Source organism: Rhinolophus sinicus, linkage group LG13 (assembly GCF_036562045.2).
Source record: "Rhinolophus sinicus isolate RSC01 linkage group LG13, ASM3656204v1, whole genome shotgun sequence".
NCBI classification, from domain to species: Eukaryota; Metazoa; Chordata; class Mammalia; order Chiroptera; family Rhinolophidae; genus Rhinolophus; species Rhinolophus sinicus.
The window spans coordinates 8,916,891-8,938,284 of NC_133762.1; the positions used below are offsets into that span (position 1 = coordinate 8,916,891).

General features: G+C 46.5%; 1 protein-coding gene, 1 long non-coding RNA gene and 1 other non-coding gene across 4 annotated transcripts in view; 1 reads left to right on the forward strand and 2 right to left on the reverse strand.

Moving 5' to 3' along the window:
* Positions 1-21,394, forward strand: part of LOC109444928 (uncharacterized) — a 110,856-nt gene that overhangs the window by 53,992 nt on the left and 35,470 nt on the right. The gene's annotated exons all lie outside the window — the stretch shown is intronic.
* ST8SIA2 (ST8 alpha-N-acetyl-neuraminide alpha-2,8-sialyltransferase 2) overlaps positions 1-21,394 on the reverse strand; it is a 53,888-nt gene that overhangs the window by 18,912 nt on the left and 13,582 nt on the right. For both annotated transcript variants that reach the window (XR_012491256.1, XM_019726693.2), the window contains exons 2-3: positions 5,972-6,034; positions 3,161-3,289 (exon numbers count right to left, since the gene is read on the reverse strand). Coding sequence is in view for 1 of the 2 variants with exons in the window: in XM_019726693.2 (XP_019582252.1) it covers positions 3,161-3,289; positions 5,972-6,034 (192 nt within the window). In the remaining variant the exon portion in view is untranslated. The remainder of the gene's footprint in view (positions 1-3,160; positions 3,290-5,971; positions 6,035-21,394) is intronic.
* Positions 12,814-12,961, reverse strand: LOC141568390 (small nucleolar RNA U109). Its single transcript, XR_012491534.1, has one exon. It is a non-coding gene; the product is annotated as a small nucleolar RNA U109 (small nucleolar RNA).

The following is a 21,394-nucleotide window of genomic DNA, read 5'->3' on the forward strand; positions in this document are numbered from 1 at the left end:
TCCTTTGTGTTGTTTCAAAACACAGGTGATCAAAGGACAGCTCTCTAGGCTCTAGGGTGCCTTTGATTTAGGGGGAATGTTCTAGAATCATCTAGCAAAGCACACAGATGGGATCGGGGATAGTCACATTCCTGTAGTCCTGAGGAATCCAACAGGGGAATTTTACTCAAACCACACAGGTCTGGCCCCCAAGAATCTGAAGATCCTTGCTGGGGGTTTTACTTAAAGAACTTTCTAAATCACCCAAAAGATCTTTAGAAGCAATTTAAGTCAGAGAAAGAAATTTGGTACCCAGATCAGCTGAAATGAATTTCATTTCCTGCAGTGAGCCCCCATCTAAAATAGATCCAATGGCTCCAGTCTGCTTTTCTGGAGAGCCCCAGGGGGACAAAGGAATCTTTACGCACTTTGCAAACAAGAGAACTTGCAGGCCAGTTAGCCCACTGTACAGATGGTAACACTGCAGCCTGAGCACCTGTGGGATTGCAGATGTTCACACCTGTGGTGTAGCCTAGTTCCTACTCGTTCCTGCACATTCAAAGAATTCCGACGTTCCAGTCTGACTCCTGAGAAACCCTGATTCTGAGATTGTCCAAGCTCTCTCAGCACGCTTTCAGAAGCTCCACCCGTGGCTCTAATGGGTGTCCAGGTTTAAGAGCCTCTGGTTATGTAAGGGCAGCTCGAAGCCTTGGCAGGGCACCATGCTTGTGTTCCATCCATCTTATCAATAACTTGGGTCCCTTGCTATCATGCTGGGGAAGGCCCGTGTTGCCCAGTCATTTGTACCTTTTGACGGAAAACAGAGGCATTTAATGACTGCACTTTACCAAAGCTTATATAATCTGACAAGCTAATACCGTTTGGACGTTGCTAAAACCTTTGCAATGACTTGCCCCAAAGTATTTAAAAGCAAAGAGAGCCCCCAGAAAGCCCATCAATAAACACTTCTGTGAGTGGATTAACTTCTAAGTAATGGTGAGGAACTGCAATTAGTTATTAAACATCACTCCAAATCATTTACAGAATCTTTTATTATGACTAATTTGGCTGGTTAATTGAAGGAAGTTGAAGGGAATTCTTTTCCCCTGTGAGATGCCTGGGTGGCCGTGTATTCTCAGGCGCCCCAAGAAGGCCGCAGTCTGCTCTCCTTTGAAAGGGGAGGGATGTCCATTTCTCCACCCAATGGCAGGAGAAAGGCCAGTGGGGACTGCAGGTAGGCTGGTGGAGGATTTCACTCACAGGTGGGATAGTGGGGTGAATAGTGCCCCCGGCCCCGCAAATATATGTCCACCTCCTAACCCCTGGAACCTGTGATGTGGCTTTATTTGGAAAAAGCATCTTTGCAGATGTTATTAAATGAAGGGTCTTGAACTTAGATCATCCCGGTTTACGTGGCTGGGTCCCAAATCTTACAAGGACCAGTGTCCTTGTAAGAGACAGGAAAGGGGGTACACAGACCAAGAGGAGAAGGCCACGTGACCGCAGAGGCAGAGACTCGAGTGATGCCACCAGGCCAGGCCACACGCAGCCCCCAGAAGCTGGAAGGGGCAAGTAAAGATTCCCCTAGAACCTTCAGAGGGAGGGCTTAAAATTCTGGTCCCCAGAACCGAGAGAGAACACACTTGTTGCTTTAAGCCACCACGTTGGTGGGGAATTGTTAGGGCGGCCTCAGGAAACTCGGGCAGATAATCTCGCTGATTCTGAAGTGACACTGATCCGTGGGTCAGGAACGCAGACCGGCAGCTGTTAGGGCAGCAGGACCAGGGCGGAGGGCCCACCCAGGGAGCCTCGGAAGAGGCACTCAGTGAGGGGTGGCAGAATGGGGCTGACAGCTTGTTCTGGTGGTCTCAGCTGCCAGGTCCCAGATCGCCTACCTCTCTATCCCCCGCACCCGCTCATGTCCCCAAACTAAGCCTCGAGAACTGGGGGGTGCGAGCATTTCCATTTTGACAGTGAGCCTACCTGGAAGGGACAGCTCCCAGCTGTGTGGTGACACTTTGGGTAGCTGTGGACGAGGTAGATCACGGTGCTCTTGCCCCCCTTCTCTGCTTCCTCTCCGTGGTGATGGCCTGGGAATAGGGGCTGCCATAATGAAGGCTCTCCCCACTGATCCTGGCCACGGCGCCAACCTGATCACCCCCATTCCCTCCCTCCTGCTTCGTGCTCCAGCAGCACTGAACACAAACAGCAGACTTCAGACTGCGTGCGAGCGGCACGTAGCGTGGTAGGTCTGGCAAACTCCTACTCATCCTTCAAAACCCATTTGTCCTTTCCTGGCCAACCCTCTTGGTCCCCTTGCAAAACGAAGTACTCTCTCCTCATTGCTCTCTTCATCCCCACCTATTTACGAGCTGCAACACCGCCTAGTGTGTATATCACAGTGCACTGTCCTCTCTGCTTATATTGTGACATGCCTGCCTCCTGTCAGCACCCGGGGTCCCTGGCACCATGCCTAGAAACGAATGGTTGCAATATACTGACCAGTCTTTGCTGGGTCAGTGACGGCTCTATCAAAGGAAACTGGCCAAGTCCTGAAGTTGTACTTCCTCCTCTGCATTTCCCCATCCCTGCCACTCAACAATAGCTGCAGAGCTCTCCCTCAGCAGTCAGGTGTCATGCCACCTCCTGGGTCACTGGATGCCCAGCTATGGCTTTTCGTTTTCATGTTTTCGGGCAAGGGCAGCCTACTCAAGCCATAAGGACTGTGTGTGTGTGTGAGGCGGGGAGGGGTCAGCTCTCCAAAGACTCTCCAAATGGGGGCACTGATGCCATAGAAAGGGGACACAGATGGCAAGCAGGCCCAAGCAGGAAGCATCTCCTAGTGCCAGGGAAGGGCTGCTTCCCTGGTCCTCTGGGAGAAGCCACCTGTGGCTGCACCCCTGGGCTCTCGCTGCTGCTGGCCTGAGTGCCTCATTCCTTCCGACCCCAGGACTTCAGCAGGGAGCTCCTGTCCTCCCCCGCCCCCCCACACACACACGCTGGGCCCCAGCCAGCCCTGGATTTGGATTTCCAATTGATCGCTTAGGGATGAAACCTGCCTCGGTGGGAGGGAGACATTTTATTTCTATGCTGACTCCCTTCGATGATGGAGAATGGCAATTTGCGGGCTTGTGCTGAAGGAGGCCAAGCCCTCTCTCGTCCTAGACGTAATTACCACTACCTGATCCTCAGCGAGAGCGTCTGGTTGTGCTTCCACTTGGCTGAGGCGGGCTGGATGCTGTGCTTAATGCTTTCATTGCTTCTGTCAACAACAGCTGGTGACGAGGAGCCATTTATTACAACTTCAACTCTGGAAGGGGTGAAAAAAAGAGAGGACGAGGGGAGACATGATCCGTTAGCGTGCCAGTGACAAGTCTAATGGTTTTGTTTTTGCTGGGGCTCGAATGTAAACTTCTTCAGAAGAGCGAAATTGCAGTTATTACCTGAGAAGGGACGGAAGTCTATTTATCTTCTAGAACGCACAAACTCTCTCCCTGCGATATAACCTACATGCATTCCTGGAGACGAGAATGGGGCTGATAAAACTCTCCCCTCTCCCACCTGTTCCCTGTGTTTCCTCCCAGGGAAACCCAGCCCTCACCATCAGAATAATAATACTCCCCCAAGTTACTTCCACAAAACTCCACATAAGCAGTTGCATTAGCCAGCAGGTTATCATGTGATGGTTTATAAACCTAATAATGAGAGAACAAAATCTGTCAGGCAGGGTGATGCAGCCAGCACGTCTCCCTCCTCACCCAATCCTCCTCGCACCTGAGACGTAAAGTCCAGTCTTGTTCCAGAATTGTTGGTGCTGTGTCTCTCTCTCCCACTAGGCTGTAAGCGGGGGGGGGGGGGGGGGGGGGCAGGGCGTCCTCACTTGTGTCTATGTTCCCAAAAGTCTACATAGCAGGAGCTCAGTAAGTGTTTGCTGAATTCGAATTTGAATTTTGTCCTGGGGGAGCCTGGCTGGATGCAGGAGCTGGCCGGTTCTATTCCTGGGGCCAATCCCAATTCTGGATGCACAGCGTCTTTCCACCCAGCTCAGAAGCCCAGGCATTCTAGGACCTACTTGAATTCAGAGGCTTGAAATCTATGCTAGTAGGTTTCTGAGAAACTAGGTTACAGTTACGTCTCGAAAGGCGGGAGCCGGCCTGCCTCAGCCGGCCGCACACATCAGAAGCCGCCTTTGTCTGGGCCGACAGCAGATTCTTCCAGTTCCAGTGACACCTGGGTTTGTGATGCCCAGTTCTGGACCTTTAAAGAGTCCAAATCAAACACCTATGTCCGTTGCATTTATCTTGGAACAGTCAAGTTAAAAATAGTATCCTCATAAGCGGGGGTTCTAAACCCCGTGCTCTATTTTGCTTTTTGCAGGTAGAGAAGACATTCATTTGGGGGTGCACATGGTCTCCTCATATTCTCACAGCACACCTCCATTCCTCAATATTCCTGACTCCTAGAGATGGTATCACTTGTCTTGGATTCCAGTCTCTGTAACTGTTGCAGAGGGTAGAAAACCAGAGCGTTCTGAGTAAGGCAGATGGGCTCCCCGGCATGCAGGCGTAAGGGCAGCCTGTGAGGGGGGCAGAAGACCTGACCCTTTGGGCTCTTCGCTGCTTTCAGGAAAAGCAGCAGAGAATGTAGTGAAAAGATTTCACAAGCTGTGTGACAGTGGGTAAATCACGTTGCCTCTGAGCCTCAGTTTCCCCATTTATAGAAAGAGGGTGTTAAAGACACACGGTATAGCTGTATTTCTCTAGGAATAGACCGTGTTTTCCCGAAAATAAGACCTAACCGGAAAGTAAGCCCTAGTATGATTTTTCAGGTTGCTCGTAATGTAAAATAAGCCCGACCGTATTTCCCTCAAAATAGGACCGGGTCTTATATTAATTTTTGCTCCAAAAGACGCATTAGGGCTTATTTTATATTACGATCATCCTGAAAAATCATGCTACCGCTTATTTCCCGGTTAGGTCTTATTTTCGGGGAAACACGGTAGCATAAGCTCATTTCAGCTCCTAGGTGGTTCAGAGGTCATCAGAGATCTAGAAGCAATGATGGCAAGGCCAGAGGGGGCCGTTTCCTGAGTCAGGCCTGTAGGGTTAGGAACGGACACCCTTTGACAGGTCCCACGTGGTGAAGAGAACTGAAAAAAACACGGAAGGGCGAATAGCAGACCTTATTCTCAAGAGTCTGGGCCTCTTAATCCCAGACTGACCAAAAAGGGCATTGAGAAAGTAAAGCAAGTCCTTCATTTTAAGTAGTGGCCTTTGTTTATCAGATAACCTGGCATTCTCTCTTTGCTCCCCCGCTGCGTAAGCTTGGGCGTATAGACTGTAGGTCAGAGCAGTGGGGCAGCTGCCACTGGGGGAGAATGGGGAGTCAGAGGCATATTCCAAGCATAGCCAGGGGCAGCAAGCCTGGGTCTGTTGGCCTCCAAAGTGTTTGCTCACTCGCCTGCATCAAGCCGTCCCCTGGCCGAGGACTGTCACGCGAGGGAACACTCAGAATTTGAAGTGCGCTTTCAGTTATAAAGGTTACCATGACTGAGTTGACGCCCTAGTTTAAGAGGTCTGAGCAAAGGTTCTGAATGCTTTGTGTTCCTCTCCACTTCCTGGACAAGCCGTCTGCCACAGTGAAATCGGGGGAACATCCTGACTCCCTTCGGTCTCCGCTGCTCAGCAAAAATGCAAGTTCCGCAGGAGCTCACTGGTGGCTCAAGTGCTTCAAAGTGGGTGGACTCTTTTCCAGAAAGTGACTCTTAGCATCTGAGTTTTCCATCTCTGCTGCCTCTAGACCTCGGACCCTTTCATGGACTCTTCTATAGACAGCTCCCCTCCACAACAAGTGATTAGGGAAATGCAAAGCCAAAGTGAAACAAAACAGATCTATTTGCTAAGTAAGAAGGGCACCATCCAGCAAAGAGGAGAAGCAGATTAATCGCTACCTTACAGCAAAAACAAATGAACACAAAATCTAATTTACAAACCTATTAGATTTGCTATGTAAGCTGTTCACAGCCGATCTGATTGTACCTCTGCCTCCAGAATTCCTGCAAGACAAAGGAAATGCATTATTTATAAACCCAGCTCTTCTTTGCAAAGCCCTCTTCAATTAGTCAGGAGATCCCGCAGTGGGCTTTGGAGAACTACAGAGGGCAGTTGAGATCTTACTCTGGCCTCCAGAATGGGCCACATCCTGACCCAGCCACAAACCCAAGCATTTTACAGGGAAGGAGACCTCGTAGCACCTCCCGTGCCTCCCACTTGAACATGGACTCAATTTGCACCATGGTTTCTACTTGAGACTTCCATCTGAGTCTTGAAACAAAGTCCTTTGGGAGTCATGTCCCCTGGCTAATCGCATAGGATAGTGTGACAGCATCTGCTCACTGGGTCCTCTTGCTTTCACCCACACGTGTTCACATGTTCGTCACATGCTCTCCAAACCAGGAGCTCAACAGTGGCAGCAAGATTGATTCAACAGTGCCGCCAACTAACTACGATGACGATTTGTTTTTTGGTGGCAGGAGAAATTATATTAAGTGGTGTCACTCGGTGGATGAGCGGGAGATGAGTGACGAGTGGGGTCCTTTATTCTTTCCTCTGGAGGATAAATTTTTGGAGTAAAAGCATTCCTAGGCCCTTTCCAGCCCCACCATCCATTCAGTCCGGTCAAATTCCATTCTGGACCTGGGCTGTGGGGCCTGCTTTGCTGTCACGCTGGGCAGAGGAGAGATGAATCCATCTTCCCCTGGTACGTAGCCCACTTCGTGCCCTATGTAGCGTTTTTAAAAAGTTGTATGGGAGACTAATTATTTTGATGATGTTAAATCATTTTTTCCTACTCATATCAGGATGTGTGGTTTTAGGAAGTATTTCTTTGTACTTTTCTGATTTTTAAAATTTTTTTTAAGTTCCATCAAGCTTTTTTAAAGTTTTAGTCAAGGTGTTGGTGCACGGCAAAGAAACAATTAAAACTCCTCAGAAAGCTGTGTATTTGAGGGAATAATGTGATTTAATGAGAACTCTGGGGGTAGTTAATGTCTAACTCCACACTGGTCTTAAGTCTGGATTTTTCTATTGGCTTTCTTTAGGATTAGCATACTTATGGACAACATAGATAGAACATTGCATGTGTGTGTGTGTGTGTGTGTGTGTGTGTGTGTGTGTGTGTAAGCATGTGCACGTGTCTTTTTCTGATAGACTGAAATGTCTTTTAAACATTATTTGGAGCGGGCAATATTCTCTCATCTCATAGCCAGACGACCAGACAACAGGAAGGATGTATGACTCACCCACTGTCACTTCCCCGCTTTTTGCATGCTGTTTGCATGCTGTGCTCCTGCATATTATTTATACCTGTACAGGACACAGGTCTCCGTCTCAGATTTCCACAGAATAGGGCAGATCGTCATCCAAAGACTCTCAGACTGCCTGCAGATGTTTGGCTCACAGTGAATCACATAAATTGGCAAGGGATTTTTTCCCCCCTAATTAGGTTTTGCCTCCAGTGTCATTAAAATAAGCTTACGTTCCTTGTGGTAGGGGAATGCTGTTACCTGCTTGGTTGAGTGACAGAAGAAGATGATTAAGTGAGAAAAAATTGCTAAAGGTTATTCCCAAACATGCTGAAATCACAGAAACATAGATACTTAGACCACCCGAATGAGAAAATACATGGGAAAGCACTTTCCATACTATAAAGAACTCTGTAAAACAAGGTATAACATTGGTAATAACCACTGTCCATTTGACTCTCAGCCAGAGTGATGACAGAGGTTGACTACTTGAAAGTTCCACATTTTAGGATGTCAGTCTCCTTTCCACCACCAACATGGTCCTTTGTCCAAGTAGTGTACACAGTACGCTAAGACAATAAATAAGAATGGTATGTTAACAAAACACACACACCATGCACAGCTGGATCTGTTTTTAGTAAAAAGCAATGAGTAAACTTGGAAGTTGCATTTCTGTTTGGCCTCTTCATCCAAGGCCATTGGTTTATAGGTAGGTCATGTGCGGCGTGCTGGGCCTCACAGCTCCGTTACAATCTCCCACGTTTCGGTGTCTTACTGGAGAGTCAGGCTCAGTAAATGAACTCTCAGCATTGACAGCTTTAATTAAGTGTCTGGACCCAACTTAAACAGTTTATTAGTCTTGAGAATAGAAGATTAAACTAAAGTACAGTTCATGCATTTACAGGCTGTTCTTCCTTTATGGTTTGGGGATAACACCAAATGCTTTTTCCCCCCATGTGTGCTTAAACCCCTGGGGTTCCTACCTGTTGACCCCCAAGGGACACACTATAAGTATGTGGCCCCACAGACACAGGATGGGCAGAAAAGCAAGGCAAGGGTGGTTTCTTTGGGGGCAGTCATGTGAACAGAGGCTTCCAACAGGGTTCAGGGATACGGCTTTTTTATTGTGATAAAATATACATAACATGGAATTTCCATTTTAACCCTGTTTCGCTTGTGTAAGTAGTAATTTATTCATCATTCACATGTATTTAAGTGGACATTGCCATGATAACAATTGTCATAACAGAACATAACAGGATATGAGTGTAGATCTTACTTTAAGCCATTTTAACCCTTTTTAAGTGTACAATGCAGTGGCACAGTATATTCATAGCGTTGTGTAGCCATCACCACTACGTAGCTCTGAAAGACTTTTATCCCCCCAAACGGTAACTCTATACCCATTAAACAATAACTTCCCTAATCCCTTCTCCCCGCAGCCTTTGGTAAACTCTCTTCTCCCTTCTATCTCTATGAATTTGCCCATTCTAGATATTTTTATGTAAATGGGATCAACCAATATTTGCCTTTTGTGTCTGGCTTCTTTCACATGGTGTAAATGTCATCAGAGTTCACCCACATAGTAGTAGCATCGATCAGAAGCCTGGCTTTTGATGTGCGGTTCTAAGGAGGCAGAGCCGAGCATCAGAGAGACGAGAAGGAAAGGCCCCTCCCAAGTGTTGTGTCTGGAGCCCGGAGCAGTCCACCAGTGACCAGTGCCTGAAAGGGGCTCTGCTGCCCAAAGCTTACTTGGCGAGGAACTTCCTCAAGTCACTGCTGGCAAACTGAGCTTTGCCGTCCATCTCCTCCATCGGAGGAGCTGGTTGCACGTGCCCAAGTGCCCAGATGGGCAAGGGGCCCAGGTCTTGGTAGATCCAGGGCAGAACCTCACCCTGAGGCTGGCAATCAAAGTATCTTCATTTGCACTAGCACAGTGGGAAACAGGGCGCACCATCTTTGGACTGAGTCAGTGTGCATTCCTGAAGAGACTCCACCACAGGTCTCTCTGAGTCACTCCGAGCAGGAGGCATTTGCAGACTGCTTGTCCATACACTTCATCACCTTGAGGCCACCCCTACCACCCGGGTACCACCTGCACTGGCGAAGAACTCCTTCCAAGCCTTCCTGCCATCCTGGTCTAAGGTGGGCAGTCCTTGATGAAGGGCTTGGACCCACACCAGCTGGTTAGAAATGATGTAATGGCTGGGGTCATCAGGAGACCCAGAGTTCAAGGTCATACCTTCCAAACTCTGAGAACATCCATGCCGTTCACCACCTTTTAAGTAGAGCCAGCCTTTCCAATCACATTCCACAGCAACTCCAAGATTCTGTGTCCTCTAGGGTACGAGTTGGCAAACATTGCCTTGAAAGGACCAGGCAGCAAATATTTTAGGCTTTGTGGCCAAGAGGAAATATTGAACTTACGCAGATGCAGATATTTAAGCAACAAGAGAGAAAACAAACTTCGACAAATTTTTTCGATGAAATTAAAAATATAATAATAATAATAATAATAATACCGTGTTTTCCCCAAAATAAGACCTACCCAGACAATCAGCTCTAATGCATCATTTTGAGCAAAAATTAATATAAGACCCAGTCTTATATTATATTATGTAAGACCCGGTCTTATATTGTAGTGAAATAAGACCGGGTCTTATATTAATTTTTGCTCCAAAAGACGCATTAGAGCTGATTGTCCGGCTAGGTCTTATTTTCGGGGAAACACAGTAATAGAGTATGTTTTTCAGTATTAGGTTTATTAATGAGAAGAATGTAATTCTTTCTGGGGGGATAAGATTTTGCTTAATTGAGGTTCAAAGTTAGTGTTCCTGTCATGAGAGGAAGGTGGCCTCATTCTTCCACAAGCCTGTCCCCGCTTCTGTGAAACACTATCATCGTCCCTCCCGTGAATTCACCAGGATGTGCTTCCTGAACCTGGACGTACACTCTGTCTCCCCTTACAGGGTTGGAGAGCTTTCGTGTGGGGAAGTGGGTTCAGAGTACAAGCTCTGAGATAAGACTCCCTGGGTCTGAATTCTAGTCGAACTCATCATTAGCTGTGTGATCTCTGACTACTATTATACTTCACCTATCTAGAAGCTTCCGTTTTGTTTCCTCTGCTATAAAATGAGTAACGGTATCTCCTCCATGGGGTTGTTGTAAAGATTGCGTCAGCGAATGAATGCAAAGATTTAGAACAGTGCATGACATACTACAAAGCACTCAGTATTAATGTTCTACTTCTTATTTATTTCAACCATTGAAACACGTAAAATCATCGTGGCTCGAGGGCCACACGGTAACAGGTAGCTGGCTAGATTTGACCTGTGAGCCATACTTTTCTGTGAACCATTTCTTTTTTCTTCCATATACTCAAAAGTTTCCTTTCAACTGTGTAATCATTCTGATACTTATCTTGGACCTAGTATATGCTGAGCTCTGTTCCATAAATTTTACATTGTTCATAAGCTTCACATAGCCGTATCAGGCAGACATAGATATCCATTTCTACATGAGAAAAAACTGAGGCACAGAGAAGACAGAAAACTTGCCTAGGGTTGCACAGCTAAGTGGGGACAACAGGATTTGAACCAGCAGACTGGCTCAGGAGCCCAGCTCCTAATTGCTCTGCCACGTCGCCACCTCTCTCCAACTAGCATTTATATACAGAGGGTGCCAAAAAAACGTATACACATTTTAAGAAAGGAAAAAACTGTATTAAAATTGTAATACTCAATATATACCGATAACAAAAGATGAATACAAGTCATTTGTATACATTTTTTTTGGCACCCGTGGTATGTATGTTTGCTTGTCTCATCTTAAATAAACAACCCAACCATAATTCCACATTCCCCTCAGCTACTTTTGTATTTCTCGCGAGCACTTTGCAAACTTCTTCAAAGACTCATCTACACTAACTATCTCTGTTTCCTCACTCCACCCTCTCCTGGTGCCACTCCGAGCTGGTTTATGTCCCATCCCTCTATCAAGAGAGCTCTTGTGTGAACACCTGGCAATGGACATTTCCCCATTCCCATCTTATTGGAACCCTGTCACTGTCTGACGACAGCAGCCACTTCCATTCCTTCTTGACTACATAAAGCCGGGTCTGACCACAGGGTGGCTCTGGGCAAACCTTCTCCTTCTAAAAAAAAATACGCTACTGGGAACAGACATGATAAGTGGTCCCAAGTGAAAAGATGGGGTATCTGTAAGATTTCCTCTGGTTCAGAATCCATTATTTAAATCATTTCCTGTCAACACTAGAAGGTTTTATTTACAATGACATCAACTCCTTCCTTGACCCTTCCTGTTCCCCAGTCAGATGGTGCCCCTAATTTAAAAAAAAAAAATCTCAATTTTTCTCTATATTCACACCCAATAAGATTTTGTCCAGCATTACCTTCTCCAGTTTTTCTTACAAAATGCTAGTTTTATAACATTTCCAACTATAAAATATTGTTGAATATGTTTTGTTTTTCTTTCTTTCTTTCTTTCTTTTTCTTCAAATGAAACAGTGTCTCCACCCACCCCACCAAAATTTACTCCCTGAGTGTGATGGCTCACCAGCCCGGGCATGTTAACAAAATACATCCCCAGGAAATGGATGCTAATTCCAAGAGACTGATGAAAAATATTAGTTTCCCCACTTGCTTGAGCCCTCCCTTGTGCCACGCACTGTACCAGAGGCATGTGAATTTTCATATTTCTTTCTCAGTTTTAAAAATTGGACACATAGGCCCAAAAAGGTTAAGCGGTTTCCCCAGGGTCACCCAGCGAGTAAACTGGCAGAGCAGGGATTCAGACCCCAGTCTCATCAATTCTGTGCCTGCAGAAAGCTGGCCTCTGCACCCTGCCCTTCACCTGCTGCCTGTAAGGATTTAACACATAGTCGAAGGAGCATCTGAGAATTAAGAGGAAGCAAAGGTTACTCAACACGTAGTGGTGAGATAGTTGGTGAGCTAACTGGGAAAATATTCACGTTCGATCCTCCACCCGCACCGCACCAATCAAGATAAAATGGGATCCAGCCATTAAAACCATTTGTAGGCTTAGAAACGGTTTTATTTAAAAATTCATTCGAGTCTCCTGTTTTAGTCGGTTCGGGCTGCTAGTACAAAATACAGTACATTGGGGTGCTTGTAAACAACAGAAATGTACTGCTCACAGCTATGGAGGCCGGGAGCCTGCGATGGTGGGTGAGGACCCTGTGCCAGGTCACAGACGTCCCGTCGGGACCTCACATGCAGCAGAGTGAGGGAGCTCACTGGGGTCTCCTTCATAAGGGCACTAATCCCATTCCTGAGGGCTTTACCCGCATGACTTCATCACCTCCCAAAGGCCCTCCCCCCCCACTAATGCCATCACATTGGGGTTTAGGATTCCAACATGAGAATTTAGGGGGACACAAGCGTTCAAATCATTGCCCCTCTCTGGGCTGGTTGCTTAGTGTCTATTTTTGGTAGTTCCTGGGCCTCCTGCTGCAGACACAGGACTAGTTCTGGCCATCGTTTCCGCTTTTCTGTTGTATTAGAAACATATTACTGCAAAACCTTCACCCTGAGGTTGGCAGCCCTAAAATCTCATCTCATTCCTGTGGCACGATATGGCTCAATCTGTGCTGTGTAAAGGGAAACAGAACGAACGTCCGATCGCCAGTGCTCCGTGCTGTGCGCCACTCATGAACCCACCTCGCTGGGACTTGAAAGTCCTCTCTGCCTCCAGCGGCCTTTCTTCCCTCTCTTTTGTTCATTTCTCAACAGACCACGTTCAGCAGCAGCGTCCGCATGACTGTCAGCCGCAGCCTTTCCTGAGAGAAGCCCTGGAGGGCACCCAGCCTGGGGAGGTCTTTGAGGACGCTTTTCTCCTGGGTGTTGGATGTGTCCCCTTCCCCGTCCTGCCTGGTCCTGGATCAGTGTCCGCTCCCCCTGCCCAGAGGAGTCTTCTGGGAGGAGGGCAGCCGGGACCATCCGTGAGGGGACCGGGTCCTGGTTCCTGGGGGTTCTAGCTTCGCACTCCCAGACCTTCCTAGGTCTTGAAGTCTTTCCCTGGAAAGTGGGGTCCTGTTGTGGGATTCCAGTGAGAAGCACTGGACAGACGTGAATGGCAGTCGCAGTGTTGTTACTTAGGGTGCTGGCGACTAACTGTGGACTCTGCCGAGCCCCCTGGGAAGTGAGGGAGAGCTAAGGAGCGGAGGATGGAAGCAAATGGAGTACGTGAACCAGGCGGAACCATGATTCCCGCGGCTGCGGCTTCACTGGTGCCTTTATTGAGCACCTGCGATGTGACAGGCCCTGAGCTGGGCTCGGGGAGTGGGGTGGGGGTGGGGGGTCACAGTGGGGGCAGAGACAGATAGTCTCCCTTGGAAAGCTGCTTAACATCGAAGTTTGGAGACAGGACACCCTCACACACAAGAAAGATACACACCCCAGCCAAGGGACAGAGTCATGGACACCTGCCCAGGCATTGCTGGCACTAGGGGACACAAGATGACTGGTGGCAGGATTACAGACTGAGGGTATACTCGGGAATGGACAGGGAAGAGCTGTTTGGGGGGATGGCATTTTGTCAGATCCCTAAAATATGAGGCGGAGCCAGTCTGACAAAGGGCTGTGGGAAGAGCGTCAGACAGAGGGGTCTGCACAGGCCACAGCCCCGAGGCAAGAAGATGGGTCAGTGGGTGCCCAGTCTTCCCTCATTTAAAATTCATGATGTTTCGGAACCCTCCTCCCCCCAGAAGGTGGTGTCTGAGTCTTCACCCCTTACCCTGCTTTTCCCTTCCCCACCTCTGTCGATTGGTCCCATTTCCCCCCAAGATTGTGGCTTTGTCATATAACCGCTCTCCCTGACCTGCTCTCCTCTCATTGTTTCTTTGCCTTACTGTTACAAATACACTCTTTTATTTGTAAAACATTCTTCTCTTGCCTGATCTCCGGCCCTGACTCCTTCCCCTTCCTTCTCAGACTTCTAGAAAGGCCAGACTGTGGTCACGACCCCCTTTCTCAGGGACCGCTCTTGTAAGGAACGAGGTCTCATGTCACCAGGGACCCACTGATGACATCTGTCCTGGGCCCTTGAGCGTCTGCATCCCCGCTGGCCTCTCCTGCTCTGCTTTGGTCTCTTGGTTCACCTCTCACCGCTTTGAAAGGCTTTGTCCATGGCATTTGCTGCCTCAGTTTCTCCTGCCTACTCTGTAAACGAGGGCAAAGACCAAGGCTCTGCACTGTCGGGACTTCATCTACACTCATGGCTTTACCTGCCGGCTCCACCTCTGGCCACTCTCCTAAATGTCATTCTGTTACAAATCCATCCCGGTTGCCCTCCCTCTAGGTGACCAGTTCCTTCTCATCTCAGGGCTTTTGTCCCTGTGCGGATACAATAATGAGGAAGGGGCAGGCTGGCCTCTTTTGTCCTTACACTCCAACAATTAGTGATTCAGTGACTTTTAAATGTCTTCATTCCCACATAAAGGAACTCTGTTCTCTTAAAATCATGTTTGAACCCGAACTCACCATCGGACCTTAAGACACAGCTTCCCCGTTGGGTTCCTACACCTGCAGCAGGCTTAGCCACCGTCCCCGGCATGGCTGCCGTTTCTTCCTGTAACCACGACCCCTACCTCTCTCTTCCTTTCCATTTGGACCACCCAAGCCCAGATGCCGCTCCTGTGGATGGCTTGGGTCGTCGTCCCTGCTCCTGGTCTCTCTGAGCGACTTACATATGCCTGCACATTCCTGCTCAAAACCCTTCCAGGGGCCCAACTGCCATAGCAGCCCCTCTTCAGTGTCATGTACCCCTTTGAGAATCCTTGAAAAGGTCTGGATCCTTCACCCATAAGATGCCTAACGAGTCAAGAGAGCCACAGATCTCCTGAAACCCACCACAGACTCTTTAGAGGTCTTTGGACCCCGGGTTGAACCAAAGCAACCCCCAAAGAATCAAGTGTGAGTTCGCCAGCCCCAGACAGCCTGCGCTGGGTCTGCTGTCTGAGCTCAGCTGCCTCCACTCCAGCCAAGCCGCAAAGACAAGAACAGCTCCTTGTGTACTGAGACCTTCTTTGGCTTCCGCCATCCTCCCATCTGGATCACCAACGTCATTCTTTTCCCAGCTAAGTCCTGGGACTGTGTCTGCAAGTCCTACCCTGATCCTGCCTCTTCCAGAAAACACCTCTCTGGTCCACAATCCTTTGTGGGTACTCACGGTTTGGAGGTCCTAGAGTACGAATCACCAGTACCATTCACAGCACATTATCACTTTTGTTCTTATTATGTGGCAGGGCTCACCCCTGAGACCAGGGACCGCCACCAGGCTGATACACTGTACACACAAGATGCTTGTTGGTTGTAAGAAATCTTCCTGATAACCCGAGGAAGACGGCTCCCCAAATCCCCCAACCTAGCTGTGGTTGATAATAACTGTTCTGTATTTTACTACACACATGCACGTGCTTATCTAGAATGTGGATGTTGAGCATAATTTATCTAGACCACCCACCCTGCTTTAATACAGTGATTCTCTAAGTGGTACAAAGAGGCAGGGAATAGCCGTGCTATGGAGCCTCTTGCAAGTTTCTCAAGAGGCCCGGTGACTTGTGAAAGCATCCACTGCAGTGCCTGGGGCGAGCCGATGTTAGTTTGCCTTCCTCTTCTTTTAAGTGGCCTTTTTTCTTTTCTTTTTAATGTAGAGTGGGTGGTGGGTGAAAATAGATCAGCACCTATTTATTACGTTGCTCTAAACTTTTAGGGCAAGGAATTCAGAGGCACAGCAAAAAGGTGAGCTATGTCCAGTGAAGCTGGACTCTATGCAACAGGGACACGCCTGGAGGGAGGCGCCCAAGTCGTGATGCTTTAGAGCTGGAGAAGACCTGTGCGTTTGTCCAAGATGGGGAAACTGAGGCCCAGAGAGCCTAGAGCGTCCCCTTAAAGTGATGGCCTGCTGGCGGCAAATCCACAACCACACCCAGTTCTCCGAGCTCTGATTCCAGACACATCTCATCACCACCCATGAACTGTCTTCCCCACCAACCCCTCGAGCGCGTTCTCTGTGCTGTGTGCATCTGTGCGTGTCCCCGGCACCCAGCCTGTATCCTGTGTACAGTGAATCGGAGGCGTTTTACTCACACGGCTTGGTGACAACCGCACAAGCTCACGGGAAGGGTCACCGACTCCACATACCAGGGAGCCATCCTGAGGCTCTTCTCCAGGCGTGCGGTGTGTGCCTTGTAAGGCTGCTGTTTCTGCACGGCTTTGGGAACAACTGGACCTTTCCAGCAGACTGGCCCCCAGCAGATAGTGTGTGCTGGTCATTCTGAAACGCTGCCTTTTTCAGATAGTTATCGAGCATTTGCCAGGCACCGTGTACTGAGACAGATACAGACCCTTCCCTCATGGAAAATCATCTTGTGGAAGATGAAAAAAAAGATTTAGAAGAAAAGTAAATATACTACCACCTCGTCCGGCCGAACAATCCTCTCCAGTGGCTAATGTCCACCTATTTCCAAGACAGAAAATAAAAAGCAACACTACACAATGGGGCTCTGATACAGACCCCAAATCCAAAAGTCAATACATTTTACTTTATTTTATCTCAATTGATCTCAACTCTCAAATGTTCCAGCTTCAAAATGTAAGATTAGATGCCATTAAGCCAGCCAGGCCCGCATTGATTTAAAAACCCCCCTTGATGCTATAGTATGGAGGAGGTTGTAAACGGTTATTAATGTCCTTGTTATCAGCTTGGTCGCGGAACTGCCAGGAACCAGCTCACCTATTCCCAATTCTATCCACAGCCTGCCAGTCCGCTGGCTTCGGTGTGCCAGGCCATGGAGGCTGTAGAAACACATGAATCACCCTGCTAACAACACTTCCTTTAACCGTGGGCTGGTCTTTCTTCATGGAATGGAACAAAAAGGAAAGTGGCTTCAAAGTAAGATGGAAGTCAGTGGGTTTCAAACCAAATTATGAAGGGAGCTCATATAACCCACCATTTTCTCTCCTTTGGCCACGGAGGGAAATACAGTTGACCCTTGAATAACACAGGTTTGAACTACGTGAGTCCACTTATCTGTGGATTTTTTTTCCAATAAATACTGTAAGTGTATTTTCTCTTCCTTATGATTTTCTTAATAACATTTTCTTTTCTCTCAGTGTATTGTAAGAATACAATATATAATACATATACCACATACAAAATATATGTTCATTGACTGTTTATGTTCTCAGTAAGGATTCTGGTCAACAGTAGGGTATTAGTTAAGTTTTTGGGGGGAGTCAAAAGTTATACGTCGATTTTCAACTGCACAGGGATTCGGTGCCCCTAACCCCCGAGTTCAGGGGTCAACTGTATGTAAGTGATCGAAGAATGTAGTTGGCAGCGGCCTTTTCTGAACCTCAAGGAATTAACAACCTTTTTCCTGCCCTCCCTCCTTCCCTCCCTTCAGTCTCCGCGCCAGCACTTACTCGGTCTGCCAGGCACCGTGCAAGAAGCTGGAGGCCCAACGCAGCACAGACCTGCCATGGCCCAGCATGGCCCTCTTAGGGTGACAGTCTAGCAGGCGAGAAAGGCACCGTTCAAGAACTAGGAAGTGTGGGGAGAGGTGCAAAAGAGGAGCAGAGTGAGCCAGGAGGCTGCAGGATGGGGGGCTAACCTAGCGGTTGCTGGGGTGGCGGGGGGCTCGGGGGTCTGAACCATCCTTGCCTGTTGAGTCATAGACAATATCGTTTCACTGGACGATGCTTTGTGCACAAGGCAATTTCCCAGGTACAGTGAGAAATAGAACCTGTGATAGGTGCTTTTGTGGAAGATTAACTCACTGTCTACAGATGTGTTTTGCAAGGAGCTGTCCCAGCTTTGCTACCACGGGGGCAGGTAATGGCCACAGGGAAGAAGTGAGCTTAACATATCACTGCATAGATTTGAATCATTTTCCCAGTCGATCTTCCTGCGTTTGGCTAACTTCATCTTATTGACTTAATACTTTTCTTTAAATTGACCCACTTAAAAAACTTAAATGAGTTTATCATAAAAGGAATCTTTATATCACCAACAGAAATAGAATTCCACTATCCCTTCCCCTAAACAGAAAGTAATGGCAAAAATACATACAATTGCATTCTTGGCTTCCAGCCTGCCAAAGGGCTGTCTTTATCTGACTAAACAGATTGGTTCTAAAAGGCTCCCCCCATAGTTACCTTCCATCAACCCTGGAGGTCGCCCAGCCTCAAATTCCTCCATTTTCTCATCACTGAGAGCAATGTGGAATTAGATGGCAGGCTGGGCTGCCCAGCAAAACCACTCAGGAACCCCAAGAACTCTAGGGAACTCTTACTGCATGTGCCAGCTGTGAAGTGAAGTCATTGGCTGTGTGAATGAACACGTCTTAGCCAAGCTCTCGAGGGGCTTAAGGACGGAGCCAAAAAGTGTTTTGCTGACCAGCTTCTCTGAGAATTTCTGTCACGTGTTCCAGCCTGGAGTCAGAATTGTTTCTGGTATAGACACATTGCAACCTCTTTCAACTCATGTAATAGTTCAACCCTTGGTCAACACGTCTCCCTGCCTGACTTATGCCTCGGGCTTCATGTGGGAGTGGGACACAGGGAGAGTAGCAGCCTGGTCCCCAGGGCTAAACCCTGGCCCCCAGAAAACGGCCAGCTAGACCTTGATAAAACTTAGTGCTTTTTTCTGTACTTATTAAGCAGTTACCTTGCCTAAGTCTCAATTGACTGGTCCATAAAAGGGGTTTTAGAATAAAGGTGTGAAATGAGGTATGAAAAACTCTTGGTGCACACATAGGCCTGCAGCAAGTGGCTCTAATAATTCCTTTTTTTAAAAAAATGTATTAAATATATTGGTTAGTAAAATTCTACAGGCTTCAAGTGTACAATTCTATAATCCATCATCTATATACTGCACTGTATGTTCACCACCCAGAGTCATTTCTCCTTCCATCAACAGATATTTGACCCCCTTCACCCTCTTCTACCCCCCCCCCCCCTTACCCTCTGGTAACCACTGAACTGTTGTCTGGGTCTATGAGTTTTTTCTTTGTTTGTTGCTTTGTTTTATATGTCACATATGAGTGAAGTCATATGGTTCTCAACGTATTCTGTCTGACGTACTTAGCATGATAATCTCAAGATCCATCCACGTTGTCACAAATGGCAGTGTTTCATCTTTTCTTATGGTAGAGTAATATTCCATCGTGTATATAGATCACATCTTCTTTATCCGATCATCTGTTGAAGGACACTTTGGTTGTTTCCATGTCTTCGTCTCTGTGAATAATGCTGCAATAAACATAGGGGTACATACATCTTTATGGGTAAAGGTTTTCACATTTTTGGAGTAAATATCCAGAAGAGGGATTGCTGGGTCATATGGTAATTTTATTCTTAATTTTTTTAGGAATCTCCATACTGTTTTCCACAGTGGCTGCACCAATTTACATCCCACCAGCAGTGTATGAGGGGTCCTTTTTCTCCACAGCTTCTCCAACACTTGCTGTTACTTGTCTTGTTGATGATAGCCATTCTGACTGGCGTGAGGTGATATCTCATTGTGGTTTTGACTTGTATTTCCCTAGTAGCTAGTGAAGTGGAACATTTTTTTTTCATGTATCTGTTGGCTGTTTGTCTTCTTGGGAGGAGTATCTGTTCAGGTCCTTTGGGCATTTTTAATTGGATTAGTTGTTAAATTGTATGCGTTCTTTATATATTTTGGATATTTGCCCCTTATTGGAGGTGCTGTTTGCAAATATCTTCTCCCATTCGGTTGGGTGCCTCTTTGTTTTGTTGATGGTTTCTTTTGCTGTGCAGAAGCTTTTTAGTTTGATATAGTCCGATTCATTTATTTTTGCTTTTACTTCCCATGCCATTGAGGTCAATTCATAAAATCCTCTCTGAACGCAAAGTCCATAAGTTTAGTACCTATGCTTTTTTCTATGCAATTTTTGTTTCAGGTCTTATGTTTAGGTCTTTGATGCACTTTGAGTTAAATTTGGTACGGTGACAGATAGTGGCCTAGTTTCATTCTTTTGCACATGGCTTTCCAATTTTTGCAGCACCATTTATGGAAGAGGCTTTTTTCCATTATATGTTTTGGGCTCCTTTGTCAAAAATTATCTGCCCATATATACGTGGGTTTATTTCTGGGTTCTCAATTCTATTTTATTGGTCTGTAGGTTTGTTTTTCTGCCAATACCATGCTGTTTTGATTATTGTCACTTTGTAGTATAATTTGAAGTCAGGGAGTGTGATACCTCCGGCCTTGTTCTTTTTTCTCAGGATTGCTTTGGCTATGCAGGGTCTTTTGTGGTTTCATACAAATCTGATGATTTTTTTGTACTATTTCTTTTTAAAATACTATTGGGATTTTGATGGTGATTGCATTAAATATGTATATTGCTTTGGGTAATATAGCCATTTTAACTATGTTGAGTCTTCCAATCCATGAACACGGAATAATATCTTTTCTTTCTTTGTATCTTCAATTTATTTTAATAATGTCTTATAGTTTCCAGTATATAGGTCCTTCACATCCTTTGTTAAGTTTATTCCTAGGTATTTTATTCTTTATGTTGCAATTGAAAAAGGAATTTTTTTTTTCCATTTCTTTTTCTGAAATTTCATTGTTAGTATATAGGAACACAATGGGTTTTTGTACATTGATTTTGTAGCCAGCAAATTTACTGTATTTGTTTATTGTTTCTAATAATTTTTTTAGTGGAGTCTTTAGGGTTTTACATATAAAGGATCATGTCATCTGCAAAATGTGACAATTTAACTTCTTCATTCCCAATTTGGATGTCTTTTATTTCTTTCTCTTGCCTAATTGCTCTGGCGAGGACTTCCAACACTATGTTGAATAACAGTGGTGATGGGGCATTGCTGTCTTGTTCCTGATTGCAGAGCAAAAGCTTTCAGTTTTTCACCATTACGTATAAGCTGAGGGTTTGTCGTATATGGCCTTTATTATGTTGAGGTACTTTTCTTCTATATCCATTTTATTAAGTGTTTTAATCATAACTGGATGTTGTATCTTGTCAAATGCTTTTTCTGCACCTATTGATACGATCGTATGATTTTTATTCTTTATTTTTGTTTATGT